This window comes from Parambassis ranga, chromosome 15 (genome assembly GCF_900634625.1).
Source record: "Parambassis ranga chromosome 15, fParRan2.1, whole genome shotgun sequence".
Lineage (NCBI taxonomy): Eukaryota > Metazoa > Chordata > Actinopteri > Ambassidae > Parambassis > Parambassis ranga.
The window spans coordinates 12,812,405-12,840,052 of NC_041035.1; the positions used below are offsets into that span (position 1 = coordinate 12,812,405).

A 27,648-nucleotide genomic window follows, 5' to 3' on the forward strand; every position below is an offset into this window, starting at 1 on the left:
GGCAGATATCTGGCAAGGTGTAAACAGGATATTTATTAGCATAAAGACAGTGATAACAAATTCTTTATTTATTATGTACAGGAATCTTGTATAGCATATATTAGAGTGCACTTATATAAATGTGGAACAGTCTGTTGCTCCTGAGTGTCTTCGGTTGGTAAAGAGGTGTTCTGGGAGGATGGACACACCGTGAAAACCTTCAGAAACAGACATTTGGTTCGAGATATAAACTCACTAGATTTCAGGAGTGACTAAAAGTAATGATTTGCAGACATAAATGAGGATTGTGGGAAATACTGTTTAGTATACCCAATACAGAGCCGTGTGTGGATTATATGGCTAGATGATCTGATCTATCAAAATCGTAAAATGACTTTTGTTCTACAGCAGCAATGAAGTGAAAAACATGTAGTTTATGTGGTGAATGGGAAAAGAGGTCACATTTAAGAGAAAATCAGGGACATAATAATGCTGGTCTCAACTCATTTTTACTCTGTCAGTGTTAATGGGATGACAAAGTTCAGTTTGGCAGTACGATACAAAACAGCAGGAAGCAGTTTAAAGCTATTTGATTTTTTTCTGATAAAATAGTCTGCATTATTCAGTATAGCATTGAGCTTCAGGAAGTAAACCTATTATATTATCTTTTGTTTGGCCCTGTTTGTGACACATGGACTGAGGTGCACTCTCTGAGAGGTGAAAAATCACAATAACACGGTGCTGGTTTAATGTACACTGGTCCATTGCATGGCATAGATGGTTAGTATAAGTATAAAAACCTACAGTACAGTGATGCTTTTCTGTTAGTTTTCTTCCATCTTGTGTTGCACCTCTCTCTGGTCTTCTCGGTGCAGATTCCTGCACATTAGTCAGATTCTGAGCAGGGGCCCATAAGGACATGTATCCTAAAAAAAAATAATAATAACCTGAACATCTACAGTATACTGTCCAGTAAAAGTCCGTATTTAGGGCAAAATGTTGCAATAATAATAGAAGCCACTTGAGAGAGAAGAGATCCGTTTCGACTGGAGCCTGACATTTGTGCATCAAAGTAATTGGTCCTGTTGTAGTAGTCCAGCTCCTCCTCGGAGCTGTCGGCGTTGCTGCGGCGGTAAGCAGACGCATACCATTTATCCGCCGATAACGCCACAGCTGCCCCTGCGGCCGCTGCGGCCGCCACCCTCACCGGGGATGACCGCCCGGCCGCCCTGAAGCGAGAGCGGGTTCCACCAAAGGGGCCTGCACCTCGATAGGTCCCCGCTGTGGAGCTGCGGGAGGGAGATCCTCGCGAGGACCCACGGGAGCCTCCGCGCCCACCTTTGGACAGAACGGGCTGACACAGGAAAGCCGAGAGCAGGAGGCAGGTACAGCATGTTGCAATCACCCGGTTCTTCCCTGACATCTGTGCAGGAGGAATGTGCAAATGTAATTATAATATGACATCTATAATATGACCAAACAGTGACCCTACAGAATGATCAATTTTCACTGATCAATGGCTCTACATAGGCCTAATCAGAATATCATCCAGTATTGTGTGAATGTTAAGACTGCCTAAGTGGCATTTCTATGAATGTGTTGCACCTTGCCTCTCTCCATTTAAATAGGTCAGTTAAAAAAATGAAAATGTCTGTTGGCTTTCAGCCTTCATTTACATGAAACAAAATTCCTCCCATGTATGTTTATAAATATAGAGACGGTTTCAATAGGCCATCATTTGAAATGCACGATTGAGCTCTAGCAGGCAAGTGAGCCATCAGAAAGAAATGGTTTATGTTATGTCTATAATAAAGCATTTTACACATGCAGGGACGATGCCAATGGATGGATGCACGATGTTCATATTCACAAATTAGCCTGTGCCCAATTTTAGCCACCGTTTAAAAAATGTTTACATAGGATGCCCACACACACACACACAGGCCTGTGTTTACCAGCACATCCTAATGATTGAATGATTGGAGCTTACCTTGTCCCCCTGTGTTGTTGTCCTCGCTTGTGTTCTGGTTCGCGGAGAAAAGAGGCAGGGGATAGTCGTGGATGCAGGCTCGCTCCCGCGGTCGATCCCGGGAACGCGCCGCGCGCTCACACAGGCGCACATGTACCATACACGAGCATCAAAATGTGATGCTGTCAGACTACCTGACTCCAAAGCATTTTATTCTAAGGCTAATGCTTGGGATGAAATATCTTTGTTACACCGCTTCATTTATTCCTCTATGATGATGATGATGATGATGATGATGATAAGGCCTGGTATTATAAAAAAATATATAAAATATATAATATATATTATACCACACCTTTATGTCAATGCAACTTGAATTGTCATTGCTCCTGTGCTTTTTTAATTCTAAACATATGGCTCTGGGTCTAATGAACCGTCCCTGAGTTGCACACACTGTTTTCTAGCTGTTATACAGTAACTTACTGCACTGAAACACACCAAGTTACTGTGTTTTTTTTACAGTATGTCATTTATGTTATAGAGAGGAATAGACCAGGAGTGGAATCCTCTGGCAAAGCTACCCAGAGAAGCTTCCAAGCCCTTGGAAGAACTGTGGGCCTAGGCTAGGCCTGCTCTCATTGGTTGTTTTCAAACTCTCCTCTGGTTGGTTCTTCTTAGTTTAATTAGTTTGATTGCTGCTTTCTTCTTCTTCTTCTTCTTCTTCCGTACGTTTTTTGGCGCAGCATATCTTCAGCATACATTGACAGATTTCAGCCATTTAACTATCAAAATGTTCATCTCACAGAGGCCATTCCGGGTCAACTTCAAGTTTCTTTTCAAAAAATTATAGTTTTTCAAATATTAAGCAATTTTGGCATCATTTTTAACATGGGAGTCTATGGAGGAGCCTTCAAAACCACCTTCAAATTTGACATGTAACTAGTTCCACATGCTTTCAGCTACAGAAAATGTTCAAACATCATTCTGTTCAGCTCTTCAAGGACTATTAAACTTGTATTCGGATTTGTTCAAATATGTTTCGTTTTCAAAATATTAATAAAAATTCAAAAACCATTTAACATTGAAGTCTATAAGAGAACCCTTCAACGAGGGTCATCTGTATCTCCTCCTACAAATTTCAAGCTACAGACTCCATTTTAGTCTTAAAACGCTCACAAGATGCTGCTTTATCAAACTTGTATTCAGAATTTTCTAATTCCGTGGATGTTACCATGGTGACAGGCTGACACACAGGAAGCATACAAAGCAGACATATTTGTAGTCTTTATCAGATTTTAAGCATTATATCTGTCATATTGTTCATCCTTCAGCTGTATACTACTTTTCCACATTCAAATCACACAGCCTGTGCTTCTTATAAGCTTATGGTATTATTCCAGCCTCAGGCCTTTCATATGGTATATTCACAGGCTATTCTTTAAGGTCAGTGACTTCATACTGTTCTTGTCTTCAGCTGTTTCTTTTTCATATCTTCATAATATTACAACATTTTCTACTTTTCAAAATAAGAGCTGTGTTTCAGCAAATTAAATTCAGATTGCAGATTCTCAAGCAATCCTTTACATCAGCGTTCAAAGCAATGCTTCAGCTGCAGCAATCAAACTTGTTCTTCTTTTCTTTTTCTTTTTAGAAACAAACCATGGATGTCATGGAAGCTTTGTCTATAGTTTTTACTGCCAATAATAGACACTTATAGGAGGTTTACCTGCTTATCCATCAGTCATTAAACATTATCTTAATCAATATCTATCAAATTCATGATTTCTCAGTGCGTTACTACATTGACTTGACTGTTTTTAAATTGTATAAAGAAATCTGAGTGGAGGCTTCCCGCCTGCAGACACCAGGTGGCGGCAACGCAACTTTGTTCGAAGGAGCCTCGCGGAGAAACACCAACAAAGAAGAAGCTGTAGGAAGAAGGAACCTGAAGCAAGTTCACTGACACTAGTCTGCGGTCATGGCTTTCATCTGCAGAAGTGCTGCTTCGCTCCTGAAGCCTTCCAGAGCAGCACCGGCCCTGTTGTCCGCCGCTCGGCTCTACAGCTCCGGTATGTGTTTAAAAAAAAACAGCGCTGGGTCCATTTGTAGCTGCGCAAACCGCAGCCACAATGTCAAGAGACTGCGTCACTGACTGTGCGACGCGTATGGATCAGGCAGGCATAAATAAAGTCTGTTTTGACTGTTTATTCATTGTTTTTATACCACAAAATCTTTCAATTTAAATCAAATCTGTTTCCTTTTTTGTATTCTTGTTTGCGCATTCACCATAGCTGTAGCAATTTCCCAGTGCCTGAATGTTCTAACCGAGCATTTAAATGTGTCAAATATAACCTGTCAGCCTTGCTCCACATGTCAAGGCCTCCGTTTGTTTGCTTGTGTCAACCTTTCACCTTTCTTTTATAGCCTAATTATAATTCACCTGTACTTCACTTAGCTGATAATAAGATGACCACATTGCCCAACTGGAAGACTGCACTTCAGCGTTGTTGTTTTTGTTGCAGGTGGTCAGTATGAGTACATTCTGGTGGAAAAACGAGGTGAGAACAACAACGTGGGTTTCATCCAGTTGAACCGCCCGAAGGCTCTGAACGCTCTGTGTGATGGGCTGATGAGGGAGCTGGGACAGGTACTAGATGCCTTCGAAGCTGATGGAGACATCGGAGCTATTGTCATCACAGGCAGTGAGAGAGCATTCGCTGGTAAGTTTGATTTCTGTTTTTTTTCCACACCTAAGATGATAAGTTATTGTAATAGTAGGAAAACGTAATGAATAATTTTTGTGTGTGTTTTTTTTAGCCGGGGCTGACATTAAAGAGATGCAGAATCGAACCTTTCAGGAGTGTTACGGTGGAAACTTCCTGGCTCACTGGAACAGAGTGTCCACAGTCAAGAAGCCTGTGATTGCAGCAGTAAATGGATTTGCTGTAGGTGTCACATTTGTTATGTATGAAATGAATTAATGTTACATCTCAGAGTATTCTGCTTTAGTTTTACACCAGTGAAAAACTCATTCAGTTCCTCGTCTTATGCTTTCAGCTGGGCGGAGGTTGCGAGCTGGCAATGATGTGTGACATCATCTATGCCGGAGAGAAGGCGCAGTTTGGTCAACCAGAAATCCTGCTGGGGACCATTCCTGGTAAACACCCCTCTTGTATCTCATTTCCTTCCTTTTGAGATGACATTTCCTCGTACTGAGGCGAGCAGCTGTTAATGATGCCCGTCTACCTGTAGGGGCTGGTGGCACCCAGCGGCTGACTCGAGCGGTAGGCAAATCCCTGGCAATGGAAATGGTACTAACAGGTGACAGGATTACTGCTCAGGAGGCCAAACAATCAGGTAACAATATTGTTAAAAGTCCACCAGAGTTCAGAGAGAAATGTTCTTTTTACCCTTTACAACACAGAAATATCCCAAAAAGAAAAGACTTCTCAGATAGTATACATTTTTGAGGGTTGTACATTAATTTAAATGCTTTACCTGACCAAGCAGCTTTTTGTGTTTGGCAGGTTTGGTAAGTAAAATCTGTCCTGTGGACCAGCTGGTGACTGACGCTGTTAAATGTGGGGAGAAAATTGCTGCCAACTCCAAGCTGGTGTCTGCTATGGCTAAAGAAGCGGTTAACGCAGGTACTTTACATCTGTTTCTGCTCATTTAAAGAAGACTGAATATCATAAAATCATCTGACCTAAAATTGCCGCTGTTTCGCCTGACGTGTTTTTCTGTGTGGCTGCAGCTTTTGAGCTGACTTTGGCTGAAGGAAATCGTTTGGAAAAGCGTTTGTTCCACGCTACCTTTGCAACAGTGAGTTAGAGCTGATTATACAAAGTGAGAAGGGGCGACTTGTGAATTGGAAAACTCCATCCATTAACGGTGTGTCTTTCTTTCCTCACAGGATGATCGTAAGGAAGGCATGACTGCCTTCGTGGAGAAGAGAAAGGCCAGTTTCCAGGACAAGTAAATAAAAATGCAAATCACGAAATCAGCCAAGAACACTAATTTACTGATATCAGTGGGTCATTTCCTCCCCTGCATTAATGAATGGTGCAAATATCCTGATGGTAGAGATGCATACACGCTGGTCAGATTAGAAATCAGTGAGTGCACAAGTGTGTCTTATCACAGTGATGCCCTGCCTGCTGGGGTTCAGTGTTATAATCTGATGCAGTCTGGGGCAGGACGTTTATGTATGATTTGACCTGTGTGTAACAGGACGAAGCAGTCCCCATGACTTGTGCCGACTTTGCCTTTTCATTGGTCAAATGTTTGTCTGCATTTTTATATGCAACATATCTTGTGTGCATTTTACAAATAAAGCTGTAGAGTGGGTTATGGTGATGTAACTAGCTGTAAGAAGATTCCTTAAACCTTTTTCTATAATATGAAGCTAAAGAAGAGTTTAGAGGTTGATCTTTAATGTATATTTTTTAATTTGTTTGATAATTCCCCTATAAACCAGAAGTATGTTCAGGTAACTTAGATTTCAACCAGTGTGTATGTCTGACCACAAGGTGGAGCTGTTGTGCTGCATGGAAAGTTAAGATTCACTGGGCCTGAAATACACTTGATTTATGCAACTTAAACAAAAAAACACACACAAAAAACAAATACTGTAAAAATAAAATTAACACAAATGTTTATTTATAGCTTAGGTTTAGGTTTTGTGTGGTAAGATTTAAACATCACAACTGTAATGTGACTTTTCAGTCATCATCTTTATAGACTGCAGCATCAGATATCCAGCGGTCTTGAAGCCACTGTTGCTTCCACTAAGTATAATTTTCTTTATTGAGTGAGACACAATATCTCAGCAAGAAAAATGTGGCAACAATATTTGTTGAAATAACTTTATACTGCATCTTTGGTAATTTTATTAAAAGGTTTAAAAATAACACATGATGATTCATTCCATAATTGTTGTTGCTCACCTTTTTCAAATGATCTAAATGTTGTTAATGTGTTTAGTTGCTACTTGATAGATTATCAATCAAATTCAGTAACTTTACACATGAAAAAGGTAGCTGGAAATGAGCTGCATTAAACGGTACTTCTATTTACTGACCAGTCACAGTCTGCTGAGCAGTAAAAATGCATGTAATTGAAAATGTGAATGAACATTCCTTAATGATCCATTAACTGAACTAATTACATAAAATTATAGTGGTTGTTTAATTGTGAACAACAGAAATGCTTATACATCCTGCATTATTACCCACTACATCATTTGTGCTAAATTGTTATTAAGTCTCATCACCTATTGGCTGAAAATATTCCGGCCCACATAAAACCATAATTTTGACTTCAAAGAAAACACCAGAACAAATTTGGTTAGTGTGTGCTTTCTTTTGCTGCTCCAATCATCAGGAGGCAACTTTTTTCTCTCTGATCTTCACACGGTGGTGCCCCATATCTTCACAAGGCCATGGCCTAATTGATTTTTTTTTTTTCATTCAATATTCCCCTGGAGCTTGCTTTCTTGTCAGCCCGCTGGAACAAAACTTTAAAAAGGAAGAGAGAAAAAAAACTGGTCTCTTCACTCTGCAGGGAAGCACAAAAGTCTGCAGAGAGGGCCCGAAAAGAGACCCCTCTTTGAGGCTGCCGAAAGGTCAAAATAATAAATGTAGACTCAATTGAGGCTCTCCATGCAGACAAAAGGGGCAAAACGTTACATTTTGGCAGCGCAGACCCTCATAGCGTGATAAACTCATTTAAAGAAGCGAGAATAAAGGGAGAGCAGCATGAGTCCGGAGAGTGAGAAGGGGGCTTTCAGTCTGGCAGACAGGCCTGGCTCCTTTTTTGCTGCCCAGCAGCCTCCCATCTCTACCCCAAAAACAGTCTCATATACCTAAACAACACTGCGTCTGTGGCACTCAGGCATGTTGGTGCACCCTTTTACAAACCCAATTTAATTCAATGTTAATATTTTTCATGACATCAGTTTAGACTGCTTTTCAGCTTTTATTTACAGAAAAGGGAAACAAATACCCATTTTACACTAACGTTACAGTTCTGTAGAGCAAATCCTTTTATAATGGGTTGCAAGCTGGTTTATTATATAGCTAAGACAGTGGTGTTACACACAGATCAGCAGGTTCCCTTTATAACTGGGATAAAATGAAATACACTGTCATCATGTATTTGCAGTAAAGTATGCAGTAAAGTACCAACATTTTTCTGCAGTTTATTATTAACAGCAGCTGTATAAATCAGTGTTAAAGCCCACAAGCCTGCAACTGTGACTTGACTTTTATAAAAGCCTTTTTATATGCAGATCAGCCTCTCTCTCTCTCTTTTTTTAACAGCAGTAGGCTCTGCGGTCATGGAAAGGATTCCTCAGCATTTTTTTATTCCCTGCCATCCAGCTGAGAGTTTTTCTGGCTCAGATGAAACAGGCTGGGGTGGAGTGGTTTTCATCTGACAAATATTTTCATTATCTCACATTCTTGGCATCAGAGAGCGTGTCAGAATAACACGTTCACCGGTGTCTGCATTGAATTATGCCCACCCAAGGGTGTCAGAAACAATACAGAGTGAAGATTAACTGCACAGTGTAATGGCACTACCCACTTTTATAGCTTTAGATAAGATACCACCATGTCATTAACTTCTTCAACTTTAAAAGCCATTTATGCTGACCGCCTGCTTATTCATCCGAATGCTTTTTAGCCTACACTGTAAGGAAACTAGTTTTATATATTTATAATAGAATGTGGGCTCTCAAAAAGACTTATGAAGGTTTTTGACCGAAACAAAAAGTTATTTTTTAAGTTTGTGAAAGAAACTCGATCCGACCAATCAAATACGGCAACCCGATCACGTGATACGTTTCCGTGCGTCAACAAAGATGATGAAGACCACTTAACACTCTTAAAATATATTTTCCAGGAGACCGAAACAATAACAGGTAAAAACTTTGGCTTCATGACCACCGTGTGATGCTAACAATATAAATATGAACCTCCTGAGACGGCTGCACTCTTTAGTAATCGGTTATTTTAATGACTAGCATGTCAGGCGGACCCGAGGCGAAGGCGGACGTAGGTGAAGTGAATGCTCTCGCCTGTGTTCTCTGCTTGTTGTAGCTGCCAGTATGGTCGTGCTGAAAGGAATCCCCTCTGTTTTATCCCCTGAACTGCTGTATACTCTCGCTAAAATGGGCCACGGAGATGAGCTGGGTATGATCCGAATTTACACACACGTAGAGGCTAGCAGTGATAGCCTGTAACCTTTGCACGCTGTCACAGGCAGGGTGATGTGAGTGCATGTAAACACTGAGTGACAGAGCTGATCTCACAGGATCACAAACCTACACAGCCAGTCTCTGACTCACAGTTCTTTGTTTTTTTCAGTCCTTGCTGATGCTAATTTTCCAGCCTCATCCATTTGTGCCTGTGGTCCCAAAGAGATAAGAGCTGATGGTGTGTAATCTGTTGTATCACAATGCTGTGTGTGCTGATAGTCCATGTGTTCACACTGGGTCTGCTCTTCATTGCAGGTTTGAGTATCCCTCAGCTTTTGGAGGCCATTTTGAAGCTGTTGCCCCTGGATACCTACGTCTCCTGTCCGGTACAGGATCAAAATCATTCACTGGTGTCTGCTACTTTTGCTCATGTATTGAGTGTGTCAGTGTGTTTCCACAGGCTGCTGTCATGGATCTGGTTGACAGTGACAAACAGAGAGGTTTAGCAGTGCCCGTGTGGGACGCCTACAAACACCTTCTGTACCAGGCTGGGTCTCAGGTAAGACACCCAGATATCGAAACATCCAGTAAGTCACAAAAAAGAGTTTATGTTCCTTTGATTTGTGACTGTGTGCACATCTCTGTCCACATAGAGTCATCTGGAGACGGTGGAGAGGTTTGCTTTCTATGAACGAGCCAAGAAAGCATATGCTATTGTGGCAACAGGGTGTGTATTTTCTCTGCTGGCATTTGAATGGTAAAGCAGAGGTTATTATTTAGTGTCCACAAAATCATGTGTCTGTAAAAGTAAAGTCTGTAAAGTTTGTCTGATTGTCCTTTTCACGTGTTTTTCTCAGGGAAACAGCTCTGTACGGTAACCTGATCCTGAAGAAGGGGGTCATTCCTGCTGAGCAGCTACAGTGAGACACAGAAGAGACTTCCCAATTTGTAATCGCTCTGCGCACATTTATTTTAGTGATTCTTGTAGTTAAAAGAAAATATGTGTATGTATATTTAATTTTGTAAATATCCTCCAAATAACTTTTAAATAAACACTCAAAACATTACCTTTTTAGTGTATTAAAATATCTTTATCATCCAGATAGATGTGAGCAGCAGATATTTTAATGCATTCTGGTTTTCCAGGAATGTGTGAATTTATGGTGAAAAATCACTCCTGATGTTGAAGCTAATACACACAACAGAAAACATAATTTTATAGTACATTTAATAGGTTAACAACATCAGTGTATCAGCTGTCTGATTTGGGTTGTTGTAGGGGTCAGTGGTGGTAGAGGTCGTCCAGGTCCTCCTCTGGCTCGCTGTACATCCTCACAGATGGCGAATCGACTGGAATGGCAACTGCAGCATCATCCTGGTAAAGGACAGGCCTGAAGACCTCTTTGTGGTACAGGTCATCCATGTCATCCTCTGGTTCGAGGTGGACCCTGACCTCGCTTTCAGCCCTCATCTCAGGTCTCAGCAGCTCCACCTGAACAGGTGACCTCAGTTCATCTTTATGATACAGGTCGTCCTCATCCTTTTCTGGTTCAAAGAATCCACCACGGACCCCCATATCAGGGTTGAACTTTGCCACCATTGGTGCCAGGTACCTGTCCAGCTCCTCCTCCTTGTCTTTGTGGTAGACGTCATCCCAGTCGTGCTCAGGTTCTTCTATGTTGTCTCTATCCTCCTCTGCTCGCTGACTCTGCTCCACATTGTCGTCTCCCTGAGGGGGCTCAGCCTGAATGTCAGCAGCAGGGAGGACGTCCATGTTCTGGAGTAGGTCTGACATTGAAGGGTGGTTAAGCTCATCCAAGTCTTCCTCAGCCTTCAGGGCCTGTTTGTCCTCTCCACTGCCTGTCATACTCTTCCAAATCTTCATGCTGGGGTCAATCTCATACTGAATTTTATCCATGTCCTCTGGAGGCTCCACTTCTGCTCCCCAGGCCATCTTTCCGTTATCGTCTTTGGACCTGGAGGAAGGATTGTTCACAGTCAGTCTCATTTTTAGCTTATAGCATCATTCTGTTGTTGTGAAGCAGCTGTCTGTGTCACACACAGTAGACCCACAGAAATAAATACACCTGCAATTACAACTTGTGACCATAGAGGTCGCTGCTGACACTGCTTAGAAAAGACTGGCGCATTGCTTTAAGAAACTTACTACTTACATAACTGTTTCCTGGAAGGCTTCATCTTTAAGTTTATTCTGAGAAACAAATTACACATTAGTGACCAAACAAATCATTGTAAAGTCTTTAGGACCAGTGTACACGATTTGAAGTGTAATATTGTGCATGCCCAGGATCAAAGTGTACATACCCATGGCTTCGCTGTGATGCCAAATATCAGCGAAACACAAACTAACAGAGCAATCCTACAAGAGACAAGACTCTGAGTTAAGATCCCATTATTACGTACAGATCTTTGTCCAGTCATGCAAACAGTTCCCTGCAGCCATGCAGGGCTCACCGTTAAATTTAGAGACCTGTGTGAGGAGAGTAGCTGATGTTGACTTACCTAAACATGTTGTCTCCTTCTGCTGTCAGACGGTGTGTTGAATGTTTTCTTTAGTTCACCTGCTGTGAAAAAGATGGAGCAAAGTTCTACTAATAAACCAGTTAGACTCTCTTGACCTTTGAACGCAGGGTGAAATTAATCATTTCTCATCAGGCCCGTGTTGTGCATAATAAATTCACTCATCTATTTTTAAAGATAGAACCAATTTTAGTAGCATCTTGTAGACGTATTAAGGAGTCGGCGTGAAGACAGTGGCTGAAATTTAGAATTCTTTAAAGTGTGTAATTAAAATAATAATAATTCTTGCAAGCTCAAAAGTCTACACAGCTTTAATTACCAGTATGTGATTAGTGAAGGTAATCAGTTTCAAGGTTATGAGGCCTTAAAGCTGAGGTAGAGATATTTTATCAGGAGACTTTATGCTTTATAATTCTATGAACTCAGTGTAAGAAGTCAGCACAACAAATCAAAATCATCATCATCAGGCTGATGACATCATGTAGACAGGTTTCTATAGTTTAATGGGAATATATCTTATATTGCTAGTGTGTATAATGTTAGAGTACTGTGAAAAAACAATGCATATGCATGACTTGCTTTCATGGGGACCCTCTCAGACGCAGACAGAGTCCAGCTTTAGTCATTTAAAACAGCTAATTACCCATCAGTGTGGGAGGAGAGATTGGAGGCAGATGATTGGTTTGTAATCTTAGACCAGGCACCATTATAAAATCAAATGAGACTATCAGATCTGAATTATGTTTGTGCAACAATCCTATCTGTTTCAAACAGGACTGTTTGTTAAATTTCATTATAATGGATCTGGATCACCTTTTTCTAAAATGTGAAATAAGATCACATCAAACATCTGTGAGTTAAGGATAGTTGAGGGTATGATTTCGTGTCAGCTCAGTGTTTCAGCTTCTGACAGTCCCTCCATCAAACTGCTGCTCTACACCTCCTTCACTTCTTATACGACAGTTAGGAAAACCATTAAATTGACATGTGAGGTCATAATGTCTCATGACAACAGGATTCGGCACACTGTACAGCAGAACAGGAGCAGACACCCCACACACTTCCTGCTCTGTTCAGGGGATGGCTCCAGCATGTCTGCTGCTTATCTGCCCTCTCTATCAGATCCATATGTACAAGTCCAATATTTCCCCGCTCCCAGGTCACTGATTGGTCTGCTGCCTTCTGTCCAAAAAAGGCAAACAAAAGCCAGACATCTCCTGTGAAATATTGACAAAACAGCTACTGTCTGATTCTGCTCGTACAGAGAGGCGAAGCCCTCTTCCTGTGGGCCAAGTGGGACCTTATTTACATAAACTTTTTGATCTCGTTTGACCATGAATTACACATATTATGGTAGCCAATTTTAAGTTCGCCCTAAAGTAAATAATCCTAGACAGTGAATGAGGCACAGTAAAAGAGGGGAAATTGACAAGTCTGTTTAAATTATGATGACATCACTTGCATGATTTCTGGGTGTGTAATCTTTCATTCTTCAGAAACTCCGACTTTATTGACAAACAAACAAATTATAAGATCACCACCACTTGTTTAGACACCAATTGTGAAGCTACAGGCTGCAGCCGGCTAGCTTAGCTTAGCTTAAAATAAACACTCGAGAAGAGAATCTGGTCTGGCTAAATTTATTACAGTTTACCAGTCAGGCTGTTTCTGTCATCACGATAAACTAAGTTAGCTGGCTGCAGCTAGAATCTACATAAAGGGCCTCCGGATGTGATCTCGCACAAACCTCAACCCTGAGAGAAGACATCAAGTCTAAATTGTGGTGAAGCTTCTATCAAATACTTCATTCATCTGCAAACATCCTTCATGAGAAACCCAGCAGCTACCAACATGGATTAACCACAAGACTCTGAACTCCCGGCATTCCCACAGGTCTGTATACCGGACTCTGTCAGTTACTCTGCTTAGATGTCTGCTCTTTGTGAAATACAATCATATGACTTAAACCAGCTTCAGCGAATGCTGAAGCTGCTCTTTTGTATGTACACAGTGTAAAAATTATTTGTTCCTGTCACTCTGAATGCTTCTGCTGTTATCCTGCAATTTGCTGGTGTGATGTATTAATCTGCATGTATCATGTAAAAACTGTGAGGACAAACAATAAAGACCAGAACGAATGGCTGTCAGCAAGTAATGACTGCTGCCTATAAACCGTGACACACACACACACACACTGATATTGCGCAAAATACAAAGAGTGTGCCAAGAATAAATTGCTTGTCTGTAACTGTTTAAATGTGGCATTAAGTCATGATTTATGCTGGTAATTGTGGGATAGAAAACACGCTCCAGTTGTTGCAGCTTGCAGCATTATATGATGGAAGCCACCAAAATAAAAAGTTGACTGAATTCCCACTTTATGTTGCTTAATGTTTCAGTCACACACTTGTTGCATGAATGCATGCGTGCACTGCTATTTATACAAATAAGTAGCAGTTTAATATGTCACTGCACTGATGTGAATTAAGTCTCCACTGGTGGAGAAACAAATAGAGAACATAATATTTAGCAGGTGACAAGCAGCCGGAGACATCAGACTCCACTCTAAACTTCAACACATAATGTATCACTGTTTGAAATGAAATGAAAACAGACGAGTCACACTAAAACAATCATCAGCATCGAAACCTCATCATCACCGTCATTACAACCAGTAAATCCCATAAAGGTCGTCCCAGAGCACAGGGCTGTATTTGAGGCTAACCACCCCTCTGTCTGTGCACACAGGCTTCCGTCACATCCCCCGCACTCACAACATTTAAGAAAGCTAGGGTTTTCTAAATAACTAAAATTAACTCAATGATCTACAATTAACTTAATTGATGCTTCGCCGACATCCATTAAACGCACATTAGGCATTTTTACTGCAGGAATTACAGGCTGGGAGAAAGACCTCCATGGAAGAGTGGAGGCGAACATGAAATGTAGTGATCTGGTGACCAGCAGAGCTGTCAGACTCATGAATCTGAACAGGAGTCATCTGTTCAGCAGGATCTTTGGGGTCTGACACTGCCTGTAACATTGTGGTTGCTTGAAAAACTCCTCTCCGCTCCTCTTTCAGAGCAGGTGGGATTTTTTTGTGGGGGGCGTGATGAGCCAGTCAGTCTGGGGCCCGGAGCCACCTGATGATCTGGCTCCACAGGTAAAGCCTGAGACAGATTTCCAGCAACAATACTGCTGATGACAGCTGAGTCAGACGAGGGGAGATGGACCAGGAGCTGCAGAGGAGACAGACAGGACAGACAGTCTGTTATGTAACTGATGACAGGACAGTGGGAAGTGCTTTGTTTGACAGAAGATGGTTGACCTTTCTGTCCAGGGCAGCTAATCTGAAAAGCTGATCCGACCATCTGTGTGAAAGATGACCGTTTGCTATGCTAGCTGTCTGAGCTGACGCAAATCATTTATTAAAGACACAATCAGAGGAGGGAAAACTCATGTGGACCCTCTCCACCTTCTCTCTCACGTACACAAACACGCCGTACACCCTTCTTCTCCCTCAATCACACCCCTCATAAACTCACTAAACATGTGGGAGCTGTTAAAGTATGTTTAATGGCTATTTACTGTGTTTTTGCCCTTCTCATTAAAGAGATTTTCCACTCGAGGAGAACTAATGTTTTGGAAAACTCTGTTAAATGAAGTGCACATCATGCCAACACTTGGCACATGTGGCTGATTTCAGTAATTAAGTAGTCTGCCCTCTATTGAAGAAACCAGGGAACTGCAGAAACCTTACTGCTGATGTGGATTTTTCTGTATTTTCCCAAAATCTGACACCATGATAATTTTTTTTTGTAGCAGAAAAGAAGAATATAAAGAGAAGCCTTACATCAAACATAAAGCACAAAACACAATGACACAGAGAGGACTTCATCCCCCCCTCCTGCTCTGGTCCCTGAATGCCTCCTCACTGGAGTCCGCTGTGGCCCTGGCTGCCAGCTGGAGTACCCCTAACCTTTAACCTCTGACCTCCAGCCCCGCTGAATTCATCACAGAGAAGTCAGATGAACAAGCGCAGAGGGGATCCCATCCAGTGAAACACATGAGTACAGGTGTTAGCACGGAATGCAGGTGTTGCAGATGTTCTTCACCGCTCCCACGGCACACTGCATTGTCTGTCATGCTTTGAATTTGTCTGTGTGTGTGTCTAAGTTTGCGTGTCACCATCCCATCTGTCCTGATGCTCCCGGGTTAAAGAGTGGATCCTGCTGTTCCTTGATGGAAAGCTGCCCGCTACAGAAAGATCCAGTTACAAGAACGCTGCCCTTTCATCCTTATTAAAGAAACATGTGCCCGATCTGAGCATTTATGACGGCGGATGAAACTTTTCACGCTCTCTGCTTTTTTTCTTTTTCATTTGCGCAGATAGGATTTTAAACAGTTGTGTAGTTTAACATATGCTCAGCTGATAAAAACATGAAACAGCCATTATTAGTGAAAGTGATTTATGGTTTCTTTTTCTTTTTTCATATTTCAAATACCAACATTTTTGTAGTCAAAGGATAATTACAAGTTCTGTGGTGATAAAGACTGTCAAACCCATCTGGTTTAGTTAAAGATAACTATATCTGTGAGCTCCATCACATGTTCAGGAATCCATTCATTTTTACATACAAAATCTAGTAAGAGCCATTATCATCAGCTTCACAATATTGTGCCACTTGACAAGCAGCACTAAACATATAATATAATATAAATCGTTGTATTCATTCATGTTCTGTAACTGCAGTGTGTTGTGCTGACAAATTGTAATCAGCTTTGAGGAATCTTGTTACATGTAATGTATCGCTCATCAACAACCTCCATTCATCCCACAGATCGCCAAGTTGCTAATTACACACATCATTCAGTGGCACAATATCAGTAAGAGGATGTGAATCAGACCTTCGAACGGACTCCAGTCTGTCGTTTGACTGTCCCCTCAATGTGTATCTGTGCAGTTTGTGTCCGCTGCGCTCCCTGACCTCTGCTCCCAGACCCTCCTTTGTTCCCACGCTGTGCCCTGTGGAAAGCCTGGCTCCAACCTTTTCAAACCATAATTACATACCTGCAGGACGCAGACGACAGCAGAGGAGTCACAGCATGAAAGGGAAAGGGGGTACGGTGACTGACACGTAATAGCTTGCTAAATCAGTTTATTTTAAAGGAGACCTCTGAAAGTAAGTCTGTTAATTCCACTCAGGTTATTAATTTGATCCCAGATTAATATTGACTCTTTTCTTAGTTCCTGAGAGGGTCCACACATAAAATTTCACACTGATAAGGTGCTTATATGATGTAGGATTCCATATAAGGAGGCATGTTGCTGTGTTTACATGTCTGATATTTCTGGGTAAGACTATGAACTAAGCTGTGAAAGATATATGTTTTTAGAGTAATGCTGGTTTTACTTTCTCTTCCTCATACTAATATACTGATATTGATATTATTAAACACTGCTCCATGAACTTTACACATTTGTTTTATTGATTTTTGTAAGTGATGTTGTGGTTTGCTCAAGGCTCAATTTAATAAAGTGCACAAAGCATTGCAATTTCCTGCATCATCTAATCATGTTTTTAGCAGCGGTTTTTGTAGGAGTGTTCTGTTTGTTGAGGTTTGATCAGAGTCACAGTCTGTTTACCAACATTAGGTCTATGAGTGATAATCTCCTCTTTGGTATCTTTGTCATAGCTAATCTGATGAAACGATGTGGGAAGTCAGAGAGCATAGAGCAGAGGGACAGTCCCAGTTTGGGGGCTGCATTAGGATGTCAGCGTGACGAGGGTGTCCCCATTTTGAAGGCGCCTTTAAATACAAATTAGGTTCTCTTTTTCCTAGAAGCGAAAGATGCAAAAGTTGCACTTCATAACCCAATTTATACCAGGATTTATTGTGCAGTGGTGACCTGTTTAACTGCACTGTATGCAGTTTGATACACAGGAGTTAAATGTTGTACCCAGAGAGGTTATAGTCAGAAGTCACAGTGAATTAAACTAACACAATAACGATGCCCGCTGTGTCCTCTCCAAATAAGCCAACACAAGATGACTCTCACTAAAGAGGGTTACTTTTACATTGTTGGTTTACATAGCCCTATGAACTTATCCCAGAGGAAAGACACTCGCCAGAATGGGATTTTACTAATGTCACTAAATCACTCCCAGCTGGCCTGACTGCAGGAAATGCTCCTTTCTTCTCAAAACCTCAGAGCAAATAGTACATGAAGTGTAGTGCATTCATCAGTGTGTCTGTCCTCAGAACTTATGTTGAACTGTCTGTCCTGGATTTCATAGCGTTTTAACATCCTCCAGGGCTGCGGTCACAGTCTGTCTCTGTCAGTCTGCGCTGTCGTGAGAGGCCCTATTCACCACTTAACCTTTCAAACGTGCTCGAACTAACTTCAGAAGGAAAAATGATTCCTGGCTAAAGAGGGTGTGAAGCACGCCAGATCAGTGAGCACTGATGCCATAATGACAGCAACAACCACTGTAAGGTCAAGCATGCGGTGACTGTGGGTCCGAGCGGGGTCTAATAGACATTTGAGCAGGCTTTGGTCTCATGCTTATGAAAGCACTTTAGCAAAGAGGCAAACAGCCTGGGGCCAGCAATAACAGAGTGGAACTGATTAGAGAAGGAGAAGGAAGGAGGGAGAGAGACAGAAAAGAGGGGAAAAATGAGACAGGGACTGATAGCATCTTCTTACCCAATGTAATTATATTAGACTCCATAATCTCTCAGATGATGGTGTGTTTAAAATCCCATGTGAAATGTAAACAATAGCAAAAGAGGATTCTGTAGAAATATTTCTCTAATCTAAAGTGATGGGCATAATTAAAACAATCACCGGCCTTCGTTTTGATGAAAATTTAACAAAAGCAAAAATCCCACAACAAACAATAAGATGTATGGTAATAGGATTTAAGGCTTAAATGTTGAAAAAGGTTTAGAATATGCAATGAAATGATAGTCATGATGCAGCGATATCTACGAAAGTTACCCACATTAGCATTGTGTAATATCACTTTGTACCACCAGATGGCACATTGAGTCAATGACTCATCCACAGAGATATAAGACAGAAAGAAAAATATTCATCTGAACTTCTAGCTCTGATGAGTTATGACTCTTTGTAAGCAATCACTGAGTGCAGCATTAACATGACAGCTGACCTGCTTTGTGTTGTATTTTAGCCAAATTTGTGCACCTCATCTCCTTGCATCCTGCTTACGTTTCACTGGCCTTCAAAAACACAGCAAAAAGAAAGAAGACCAAGTCCCCGCAGCAAGCTGAGATCATCATTCATGTAGGTTGTTGGATGAGTTCTATGTTGCAGCATTGTCTGATTAAGAAAAAACTACAACTAACTGTACTGTAATATTGTTTGAATGACTAACTCACAGTAATAATTACCAGGCAGCATTGACCACCAGAGACCAAAAATACTCCTCTCTCTTCCCCACAGCTCTCACCTCCTCTCTCACCCCATCTATCTGCTGCCAACTCTTCATATGTCAGTAGAAGCTGTTGCTAATAAAAGTTAAAAAGCACACTATGAAAAGGAGGTAAGAGGGAGCAGAGGGAGGTGCATTCTTTCCCGCCTGCATGTGAAGAGCTTTGCTGGAGCAAAAGGGAGTCCCAGTGGTCTGGGACAGGACTGGAGGGAAAAGGGTGGATGGTGGAATGAGGGGAGGTGTGGATACGGAGTGTCACCTCCGTCACCCCAGGACATGGAAAATAACCATTTTGTTTCATCGGGTTTCAAAAGAGCAGCAATTACATCTGAGACGAGGGCTGACAGGACGTCCCTGCACGGCAGCGGCAGAGCTGGAAAACACGCCACGCCTTCAGAAACTTTAAAAAGGGGGGACTCATCCTCTCCTCTCTTCTCTCATCACCTCTCCTCGACATGGCTATAAGCAACACTAAAGCAGCAGCCGAATAGCTCATCTCCATCTTCTCTGTGTCCAGAGAAGGCGGCCATTGTGTGCCCGTTCCTCTTTCCCCAAGTCAGTTTCCTATTGAGGCCCTGAAAAGGCCTTTGAGGGGCCCTGTTTTGGCTGCGCAGCTCACCTGCAGAGGGGAAACTATGGGTCTATTCTAAAGCCCAGCAGCTGCCAGGGCAGAGAGGCTGGCACCCATTGGGTTAGAGAATAGCGGCCGCAGAGCCTTTCAATATGAAGCCACTTAGTAACAGAAGGCATGTGCCAAGCCTGCAAAGCCAGAATGAAGAGTCACCCTTTGGAGTTCACCAAATATCAGAGGAGAATTAGACCCATCCCACTCTCTGCCTTATCCACTATATAGCCCATCATTTCAGGAATAACAAACCACAGGTAGAGCCAGAGACTTTACTTTGAAAATATAGATCAACAGGTGGTTTCCATTGATAAATGGATTTGAAAGAATGCCACCATACTCTTGCCTTTTCCATGTTTAAGAGTAACCGCCGAACTCCTTGTCGCGTGACAGATCGAGCTATGACACCGCTGTGAAGATCTCAGTGGCTGCAGGCCTGTGAAGAAGGCTTTACGGCACAAAGCCCCTTTTCTGTCAGCGGGCTAGCTCCCACACTGACGCTAATTTACGATGCCCTCACAGCAATTTCCACAGTCAGAGAAGTTCAATTGTGTTTTCCAGCTCATTAAGCATCAGCACAACAAAGCTTTCATCTTCTCCTTCATCTAATTCATCCCCCTCTCCACTCCCTCCACCCTTTATTCCGCTGTCCATCTACCTCTTTTACGTCCAATGTAAAAAGAAGAAATAGTAAAGGTAAAACGGGCTACCTTATTTGGACAATTTTCCCCTCTCCGTACATGTAATTCTGTTGGTGTCTGCCTTTGTGTTTTGGTTTGGTTAAAAGGAACTCCGCCGCTTCACCCTCACACAGGCGTAGGGAGAATTTAATGGCTGTTTATTCAGGGGCCTCCGCTGTGCCCTCCCATCCCTTTCACAGCTTCATGAGACGACGTGGAATCTATTGTAATCTCAGAAGAATCAAGTCGCCATATTTGTTCAGGCTGTCACTGTTCTGAGATCACAGAATTGCACTGAGATTCACAGGTTAGTGCCCTAAATATATTTTAATTAAACTACATTTTTATAGTATAGAATCTGTAAATGATGTACAATTAGAGCTGAAGTAGATATTTTTGTAAAAGTATAATGTTCTGTGACCAGAACATTATACTCAGAGGAAGTGACTACAATTCCCACCATTTACAGCTAGCACAAAATGCCTCTGAGCAAGGCATGAAACACCAATTTGTTCCAGTTTCAGCTGCGCTATGTGGCCAACATTATCAAAGCCTCTGATAAAAGATGATGCCATAATTTACTGACAAAATCAACATGCCTAACACCCTTTGAAGTCAATGTGAGTCACAAGCTATTAGGAAAAATGTAAGGATCTACTCATAGATCAAAACAAGTTGCTCACAACACATTTGCATTTAACTGCATGTTATGCACACTTGTTCCAGTGAATTGTATTTATATAGCACCCTTTACAAGCATTTGTCTCCAGGTCCTTTAAAGAAATAGTTTCATAAACAGAGGAAGATTTATTTAAAATTTTTTAAAGCAAAATAAGAAAACTTAGTAGCTGTTGTCAAAGGAAAGTCCACAAACAAAGCAAAAAGACTGCAAACTTTGACCCTGGAGATTGAAGTTTACAGCCTGGTTCAACCATTTTTATTCACTGTTCAGCTAACAAAACCACTTGGTTAGGGTAAGGAAAAGCTAACACATTTAACCAACCTGTATACAGTCCAAAATGGAGGATTTCATATGTATTTACTTGACACACAACTGGTCATTTATTCAAAAACCTGTGGGACAGTGAGCCTAATATTTAACAGAAGAATTCCTTCCTCTTTTGTTTCCCCCTTTAGGTTTAGTCAGTTCACAGTTTGCTTTTTTTCTTTGGAAAGCTGGAACAGCAGGCCGATAGCTTACACCTTGAATTATGACATTTTCAGCTCCGGGGTTTTGTGTATTTTTCATTTACCATACATTGTTTGGGGGTATACTGACATCAAAGAGCCACAATGGAGACTTTATTTTCAGTTGAATGTCTCTGTGGGCGAGTCATCTCCCAACAGGTGCTGTTGTGTGATTTGTCACAGTTTAAATGGTCACAGCATGTTGCGGTGCAGCTGCCATCACATGAGCGGTTGCGAAGAAGATTGTTGGAAAATGTTTAACCTAATTTGCAAACCAGTCAACCAGCAGCAGCAGGTTGACTCAAATCAGTGCAGCTTTTTTTTTAGCTATTCAGTGAGACAACACCAAAACATGTTCACTCACTGTGCTGAGGCCTGACCCCACTCTGCTGTTCACAGAGGGGGGACTGCAGCACACATGGGTTAGGTTTAACTCAGTTTGAATCTATAGACTGTAGGAGAAAAGGAAACTGCAACATCATTCACTAAATGCACTACAGGGACATTCCTGTCTGCTGTGTCCCACCGTGATTCACTGGAATGCTAGTCATTATACTCAGAGACCTCTTCAGTGGGTTACAGTGGAGCTTCTCTGCATGGGAAGACTGTGTGTTTTCACAGTGCATGTGTGTCAGGTTTCTCTTGCCTCCCTTAGTCCTGCGATGTCACCCTGCTCCTCTGCTGTCATCACCCTCATACTAATGACGCCTACATCTGCTATCATGGCCAGACAATAAAGAGCCTGCAGTATCATAATTTGACATCCCTGGCCTCTGTTCTTGGGTCATTCTCTAACATCATCATCCACACAGAGTGCAGGCTGCTATCTGAGCCCCCCTTCACCCCTACAACCCCTGCTGTCAGCGCTGTCACTGAGCTCACTCTAACCCCTGAGAGTGTCCGGTTCCCTTTGTCCTTGTCCATTTCTCCCAAACTACAACAATACAGCAACAATATCTCTGTGTTCACCTGTTAGCACCTGGCACTGCAGGCAAGACTCACTGCTGGGCTCCCTGTCAGCCAAACACTCCGCTCATCTCTGTCGGACACCATGTGGGACGCGCCTTCCTGTCACCAAACCCAATATCCTACACAGAAAACACACAGAGACATAATAACCCGTCGCTGCTCGCCTGTCAGCACTGTGTCCTGACAGCAGAGTCACGCTAACATATAGAGGATAAATGAACAGCACTTAACCAATCAACAACCCATCAGGTAATTACAAAGGTTTCATCTGCCATGTGAGTCATTGTGCCACCATCACAAAGGAGGTATTTTAATCTAAAATAAAGCAAGTAAAAGCTTCATGCATCTCAAAGATCTACAACACTGATGCTTGCAGTACCACTGTGTTTCCAGGATGTCAACAAATAATAACAGAACATATTACAGCACCCTGTCTTAACTAGTTCAAAACTGAGGTGCTGTCACAACAAATGATTATTTAAGTTCTTTATACGCACTGACAAGCACTCAAAGTACAGGAAATACTGTGAAATCTGCCGTCATTATAAACATTAAGGCAACATCATAACCTCTTCTTAAACCTTAACCAAAAGGCAAAGACAGGTGGCCTTTCCTTGCAGAGCGTACTGTTCACTTTGGTTAAAGTTAGGGTCTCCTGGCCTAGTGGATTTACAGGAGACATGAGATTACCACAAAATGAAGGAATGTGTGTGGCTTAGCCTGGTATTTCAAGCACAGGACAGTATAATTTAAACAATAGCGATCAAGATCCGCCTGTGAAGTATAGCGTTGTGATGTATCCCTGGGATTAAAAAACAGGTTTAGATTTAGATTCACCCACAAAGGTTGTTTCATAACATTAACTGTAAAGTGACCAGGGTGCTCAGTCAGACATGAAGCTGACACGTTCAGCCCCCATCAGGTCAACTGAAAGGAGTACATGTCTGAAACCAGCCTTTGTAAATTCCATCCCATCGACCTCCACTTCCACGTCAGAAAGAAACATGTCATGTTTTTAAATGTTCTCAGGTGGTGATCTGAGGCTCCACGTGACCTGAGGCATGCTGGAAGAAGGAGGAATACATGTATAATGGCCGTATCAGTGGCCTCTTTCACAGTTTAGGTCGACAGGTTCGATTGGACCTTTAGTGGAAACAGAGAGTAGCAGCTCTCAAGACACAATGTGCTGACAGTGGCAAAAATGAAACAACTAATTGAGACTGACATGTTGTTGCACTTCCCTTCAACTGCAGATCAGATAAGGAGACACATCACTGGGAGGACCTCAGGCCCTCCACATCCTTTTTGGCTGGTTGGCATGATTGGGCCTGAGTGAAAGTGAACTGGAGCCAAGTGAGCCTGTCTGCTTCACTTTATTATTACAGTAATGGATCCAGCAGTCTTATCAATCATTGCAATTTAAACTGTTAGTGCTGCAAGTGATAACCGGTGCTTAATAGGTGTGTTTAACACAAATCAGTGACCCCAGTTTATTAAATGGAAGCTGCTGTGCAGGGTTTGAGTTATTGAAAATGTCAGCATGGAAAGGAACGTTTATGATCCCCCATCCATTGACAGTTTGACATACTGATGTTGGCAGGTCCACTCAGACACAGAATAATGTGCTGTTATGCTTCAGCAGACCGGCCTCCCCTCTCCTTTAAAGACGATACACTTTCACCACCACAAGTTCCCCGCTGTGTGTTTCATAAATGTTTATTCCACACGACTCCAGCCCCCTCCCCAAAGTTTGCTTAGGATAGCAGTGAGTACTGCCAACTCTGATGAAAGAGAAAGGTTTGAAAAAATGAAGTGTATGAAGCCTGCTTCAACATGTTCAGTTTGATACAAAAACTCTTTCAGAAAACCACAATTAACTCTTTAAATAATCCTCCACTGATGAAAAGAGAGAATTTTCCACACATTTTGGACTTTTCATACAGCGCCACCAACAGGTCAAAACTTACTGGCATCATTAACATCTACACTAAAGACAATGACTTACTTTTAACAGTGGTATGAATACCTGGTTATGACCTTTGATTTAATTGTTAAATATAATTGGATTTATGGCAAATAAATCTATTTCCTGCCTGTCTGTCCTACACAGACAGGCAGGAAATAGACTTATTTGTATTAAAACAATCGAAGAGAATACAAAACATTTCAGACGGCACTAAATCTCCCCTCAAACAGAGTGAGTGTGGTAATATTCACAGTAAAGTAGAAGAGAATGTAATGTTGTACTAAATTACAGTCAATGAAAGCTTGTATAGTTACCCAGTGATCTATCACTGTCACACAGAGAGCGAGAGGGGGAGAGAGAGCAGACAGGCGCCAGGCTCAGCAGGATCAAAGCAGGAACGTACCTCGGGGAGAGAAACAGTTAACTCTATTTAACCAATTGTCCTGCAGACAGACTGTCAGTGTGCTGCTGCAGGCCCAACAGCAGCAGTTCCCACAAGAAAGAGATAAAGTTTCTCTGAAAATGATTTGACTTGATCTGATGAGCTGCAGAACAAGGCCAATTTGGAGAGGCCTCTCCTATGAGTCCTTTACTGACTCTCAAAGGGTTTACACACAGTGAAGACTAAAGGCTGAAATATGGCCATGGACAATTTGATTACAGGCCACAAGACAGAAATTTACAGTGATAATAACTCTTAGGAATATAAAGAGTGCAGTAAATCACAGCTGGATTGTCTTCCTGCTTTAATGAAACATGGTGAAAAACTGCTGTCAACAAATCTCTCAAGTACAAGTTTCCAGAGGAGGCGCTGCAACAATGAAAGCCACTGTTTGCTTTTTGCAGTTTGTAATTATTTATGTTATAATAGTGAAATTTGTAATGTCTGTCTCATGAAGTTTTGGGTCAACTTTTTTTGGCTGAATTTTTTACTTTAAAACAACAGGCAGCAAAAACTACAACATACAAAGAGACAACTCTTACTACACTAAAGAAAATGTTTGGTGGTGTGTAGAAACGCAAAAGCAAAGCTTTCACATCAGACTTTGTGTGGGGCAGACTATGGAAGGTAAAGCAGAGATGGGTCCAGTCTTACACACGCTCTGCCACTGATGAGGGGTTTGCATCTGTCAAGATTGCATGAAATGAACCACAACACTGTCATTACAAGCTTAGCCTATTGGAAACCGCTTTGCTCAAGTCACGTGCTAACCTCTAAAGACTGATAGGCAGGCGGCGAGATGAGAGAGGAGCTCGTGGCTCTTCGCTGAAGGAGAGGAACGTCAGTGCGTAAAAAGAAGTTTGCCACGCAGCTGCGCAACAACGGGGGGACCTGAGCAGCAACACGGACCTCTTTAAGTGAAGTCACGATAACATAAACAGTAACGGAGAGAGCGACGGGAGGACTAGGTTGTATGGCACCTCAGTCGTGCGTAATGAATCCTGCGCAAGGATCACCGCTGTCGGCTGCTCCTGGAGAGACCTCGGATGAGGACAGAGTCGCTGCTGGCATAGGAACAGACGAGCTGGACCTGTCTCCTGTTCGAAGATGTAAATCTAAAAGTTCAGATCTGCCTTTCAGTGTGGAGTCTCTCATATCAGACAGGACGCCTTGCAGGAGCCTCCACCCTGCAGAGCCCGGCTCCGGCTGCGCACGAGCGGAGGAGACTGAGTGTGCGTCACCAAGGGGACTTTATCGGTCCAAACCGGAGGCTGTGGACCTCAGCGACAAGGAGGCGAGCACCTGGCTTCAGACCCCTTATGCATCTCCTCCAAGTAAGTTCAGCATTTGTTTCTTCAATAAATATAAACAAGTCTTAAAATAGGATTAGACCTTTAAAGTCCATTACAAGAAATATGATGGAGAGGGCTTTTGTAAATAACCTGCTTTATTAATAAACAGCAAATAACTCAAGATGCCTATTGGTTACTCTGATTTGGAATGATTTTAATTTAATGCATAATGCAAATGAAAGTGACTTCCAGTCATTTGACTCTCTGAATCTGCCTGCAGGACTTCCCAGCCCGACCCCGTGCAATTTACGGAAACACAAGAACAACAGGAAGCCCAGAACTCCTTTTACAACCTCTCAGCTGCTTTCTCTGGAAAGGAAGTTCCGTCAGAAACAGTACCTCTCAATCGCAGAGAGAGCGGAGTTCTCCAGCTCCCTCAGCCTCACAGAGACCCAGGTCAAGATTTGGTTTCAGAACCGCAGGGCCAAAGCCAAGAGACTGCAGGAGGCCGAGATTGAGAAATTAAAGTTGGCCGCGAAACCGCTTCTCCCGGCCTTCGCCTTTCCCTTCCCACTGAGCGCACCCATGGGTGCACCGGCTCTGTACGGGGCCCTGAACGGACCGCGGCCCGCCTTACCTGTCCCAGGAATATTCACTGGACCATACGGGATGTACTACTTGTCATAACTCTCACTAACTTTAGACTGCTTTGTCTGGCCTTCATACAACAAAATAACCAGCACTGCAAAAAAACAAAAAATGTCCATCTTAAGAATCACCTGCTGAAATAAATCTTATGACAAATGTTTAGGAAAACATCGAATCATTTCATTTGTACCCATATGTTTTTAGATAAAACAATGTGGTTTCATTTTTAGTCCGTTTATTTAAGGAACAGAAGAAAAAAATCACTCGATTGCTTTTCATTAAAACAAATATTTAAAAAGTGTTTTACGGTAATGTTATGATGATTTGTTAACATGATCATTATAGCAGGATATTGACTAAAATCATTTGGCTTATTATGACGGACTTTAGATGATCTAAGATGTCAAGGCCTTTACGCTGAAACCATTACCTCTCCACTGACACGACTTCTTTCTGTTCCTGAGACCTTCGAATTTTTTTCACTGCACTTCTTCAGTATTTAAACGCCTATTTTTTAATTTTATGAGCTTCACTCTTGTTCCAGAGCCAGGCGGTTGTAGGCTATATTAAAATATTGGCAGTTTATTAACAGCCCCCAAAAAGTTTAGAGACCAGAGAGAGAGATTAAATAAATGCTGAATTTGGACCTGGATAAAAATAAAAAATATAGAAAATCAAACTTGTATTTAATTGT

At 42.0% G+C, this 27,648-nt stretch overlaps 5 protein-coding genes across 8 annotated transcripts; 3 read left to right on the top strand and 2 right to left on the bottom strand.

The window, feature by feature from the left end:
* Window positions 1-934: 934 nt before the first annotated feature.
* On the bottom strand, window positions 935-2,041 carry sprn (shadow of prion protein). The gene is made up of 2 exons (XM_028424085.1): window positions 1,970-2,041; window positions 935-1,402 (listed from the first exon to the last, which is right to left on the bottom strand). Exon 2 carries the CDS (start codon window positions 1,400-1,402, stop codon window positions 935-937), a length of 468 nt encoding a protein of 155 aa, XP_028279886.1. The 5' UTR covers window positions 1,970-2,041.
* A 1,814-nt stretch (window positions 2,042-3,855) lies between these two features.
* On the top strand, window positions 3,856-6,309 carry echs1 (enoyl CoA hydratase, short chain, 1, mitochondrial). Its single transcript, XM_028423291.1, has 8 exons — window positions 3,856-4,017; window positions 4,471-4,668; window positions 4,766-4,893; window positions 5,006-5,105; window positions 5,201-5,305; window positions 5,476-5,595; window positions 5,703-5,770; window positions 5,862-6,309. The coding sequence occupies exons 1-8, from the start codon at window positions 3,927-3,929 to the stop codon at window positions 5,925-5,927; spliced, it is 876 nt and encodes a 291-aa protein (XP_028279092.1). The 5' UTR covers window positions 3,856-3,926; the 3' UTR covers window positions 5,928-6,309.
* A 2,273-nt stretch (window positions 6,310-8,582) lies between these two features.
* On the top strand, window positions 8,583-10,544 carry fuom (fucose mutarotase). Of its 4 annotated transcripts, none has more exons than XM_028423407.1 (8): window positions 8,599-8,870; window positions 9,049-9,141; window positions 9,316-9,384; window positions 9,462-9,532; window positions 9,607-9,705; window positions 9,800-9,873; window positions 10,004-10,066; window positions 10,426-10,544. In XM_028423407.1, exons 1-8 carry the CDS (start codon window positions 8,696-8,698, stop codon window positions 10,439-10,441), a joined length of 660 nt encoding a protein of 219 aa, XP_028279208.1. In that variant the 5' UTR covers window positions 8,599-8,695; the 3' UTR covers window positions 10,442-10,544. The 4 variants fall into 4 exon arrangements, with proteins under 4 accessions (XP_028279210.1, XP_028279208.1, XP_028279209.1 ...); XM_028423408.1 differs by having other exon boundaries at window positions 8,606-8,870; window positions 10,004-10,094; window positions 10,426-10,444; XM_028423410.1 differs by having other exon boundaries at window positions 8,773-8,870; window positions 8,973-9,141.
* On the bottom strand, window positions 10,217-11,750 carry LOC114447245 (titin homolog). Its single transcript, XM_028423406.1, has 4 exons — window positions 11,670-11,750; window positions 11,472-11,526; window positions 11,321-11,358; window positions 10,217-11,122 (listed from the first exon to the last, which is right to left on the bottom strand). The coding sequence occupies exons 1-4, from the start codon at window positions 11,675-11,677 to the stop codon at window positions 10,429-10,431; spliced, it is 795 nt and encodes a 264-aa protein (XP_028279207.1). The 5' UTR covers window positions 11,678-11,750; the 3' UTR covers window positions 10,217-10,428.
* Window positions 11,751-25,874: 14,124 nt separating this feature from the next.
* msx3 (muscle segment homeobox 3) lies at window positions 25,875-27,085 on the top strand. Its single transcript, XM_028423565.1, has 2 exons — window positions 25,875-26,348; window positions 26,587-27,085. The coding sequence occupies exons 1-2, from the start codon at window positions 25,988-25,990 to the stop codon at window positions 26,991-26,993; spliced, it is 768 nt and encodes a 255-aa protein (XP_028279366.1). The 5' UTR covers window positions 25,875-25,987; the 3' UTR covers window positions 26,994-27,085.
* Window positions 27,086-27,648: the final 563 nt, after the last annotated feature.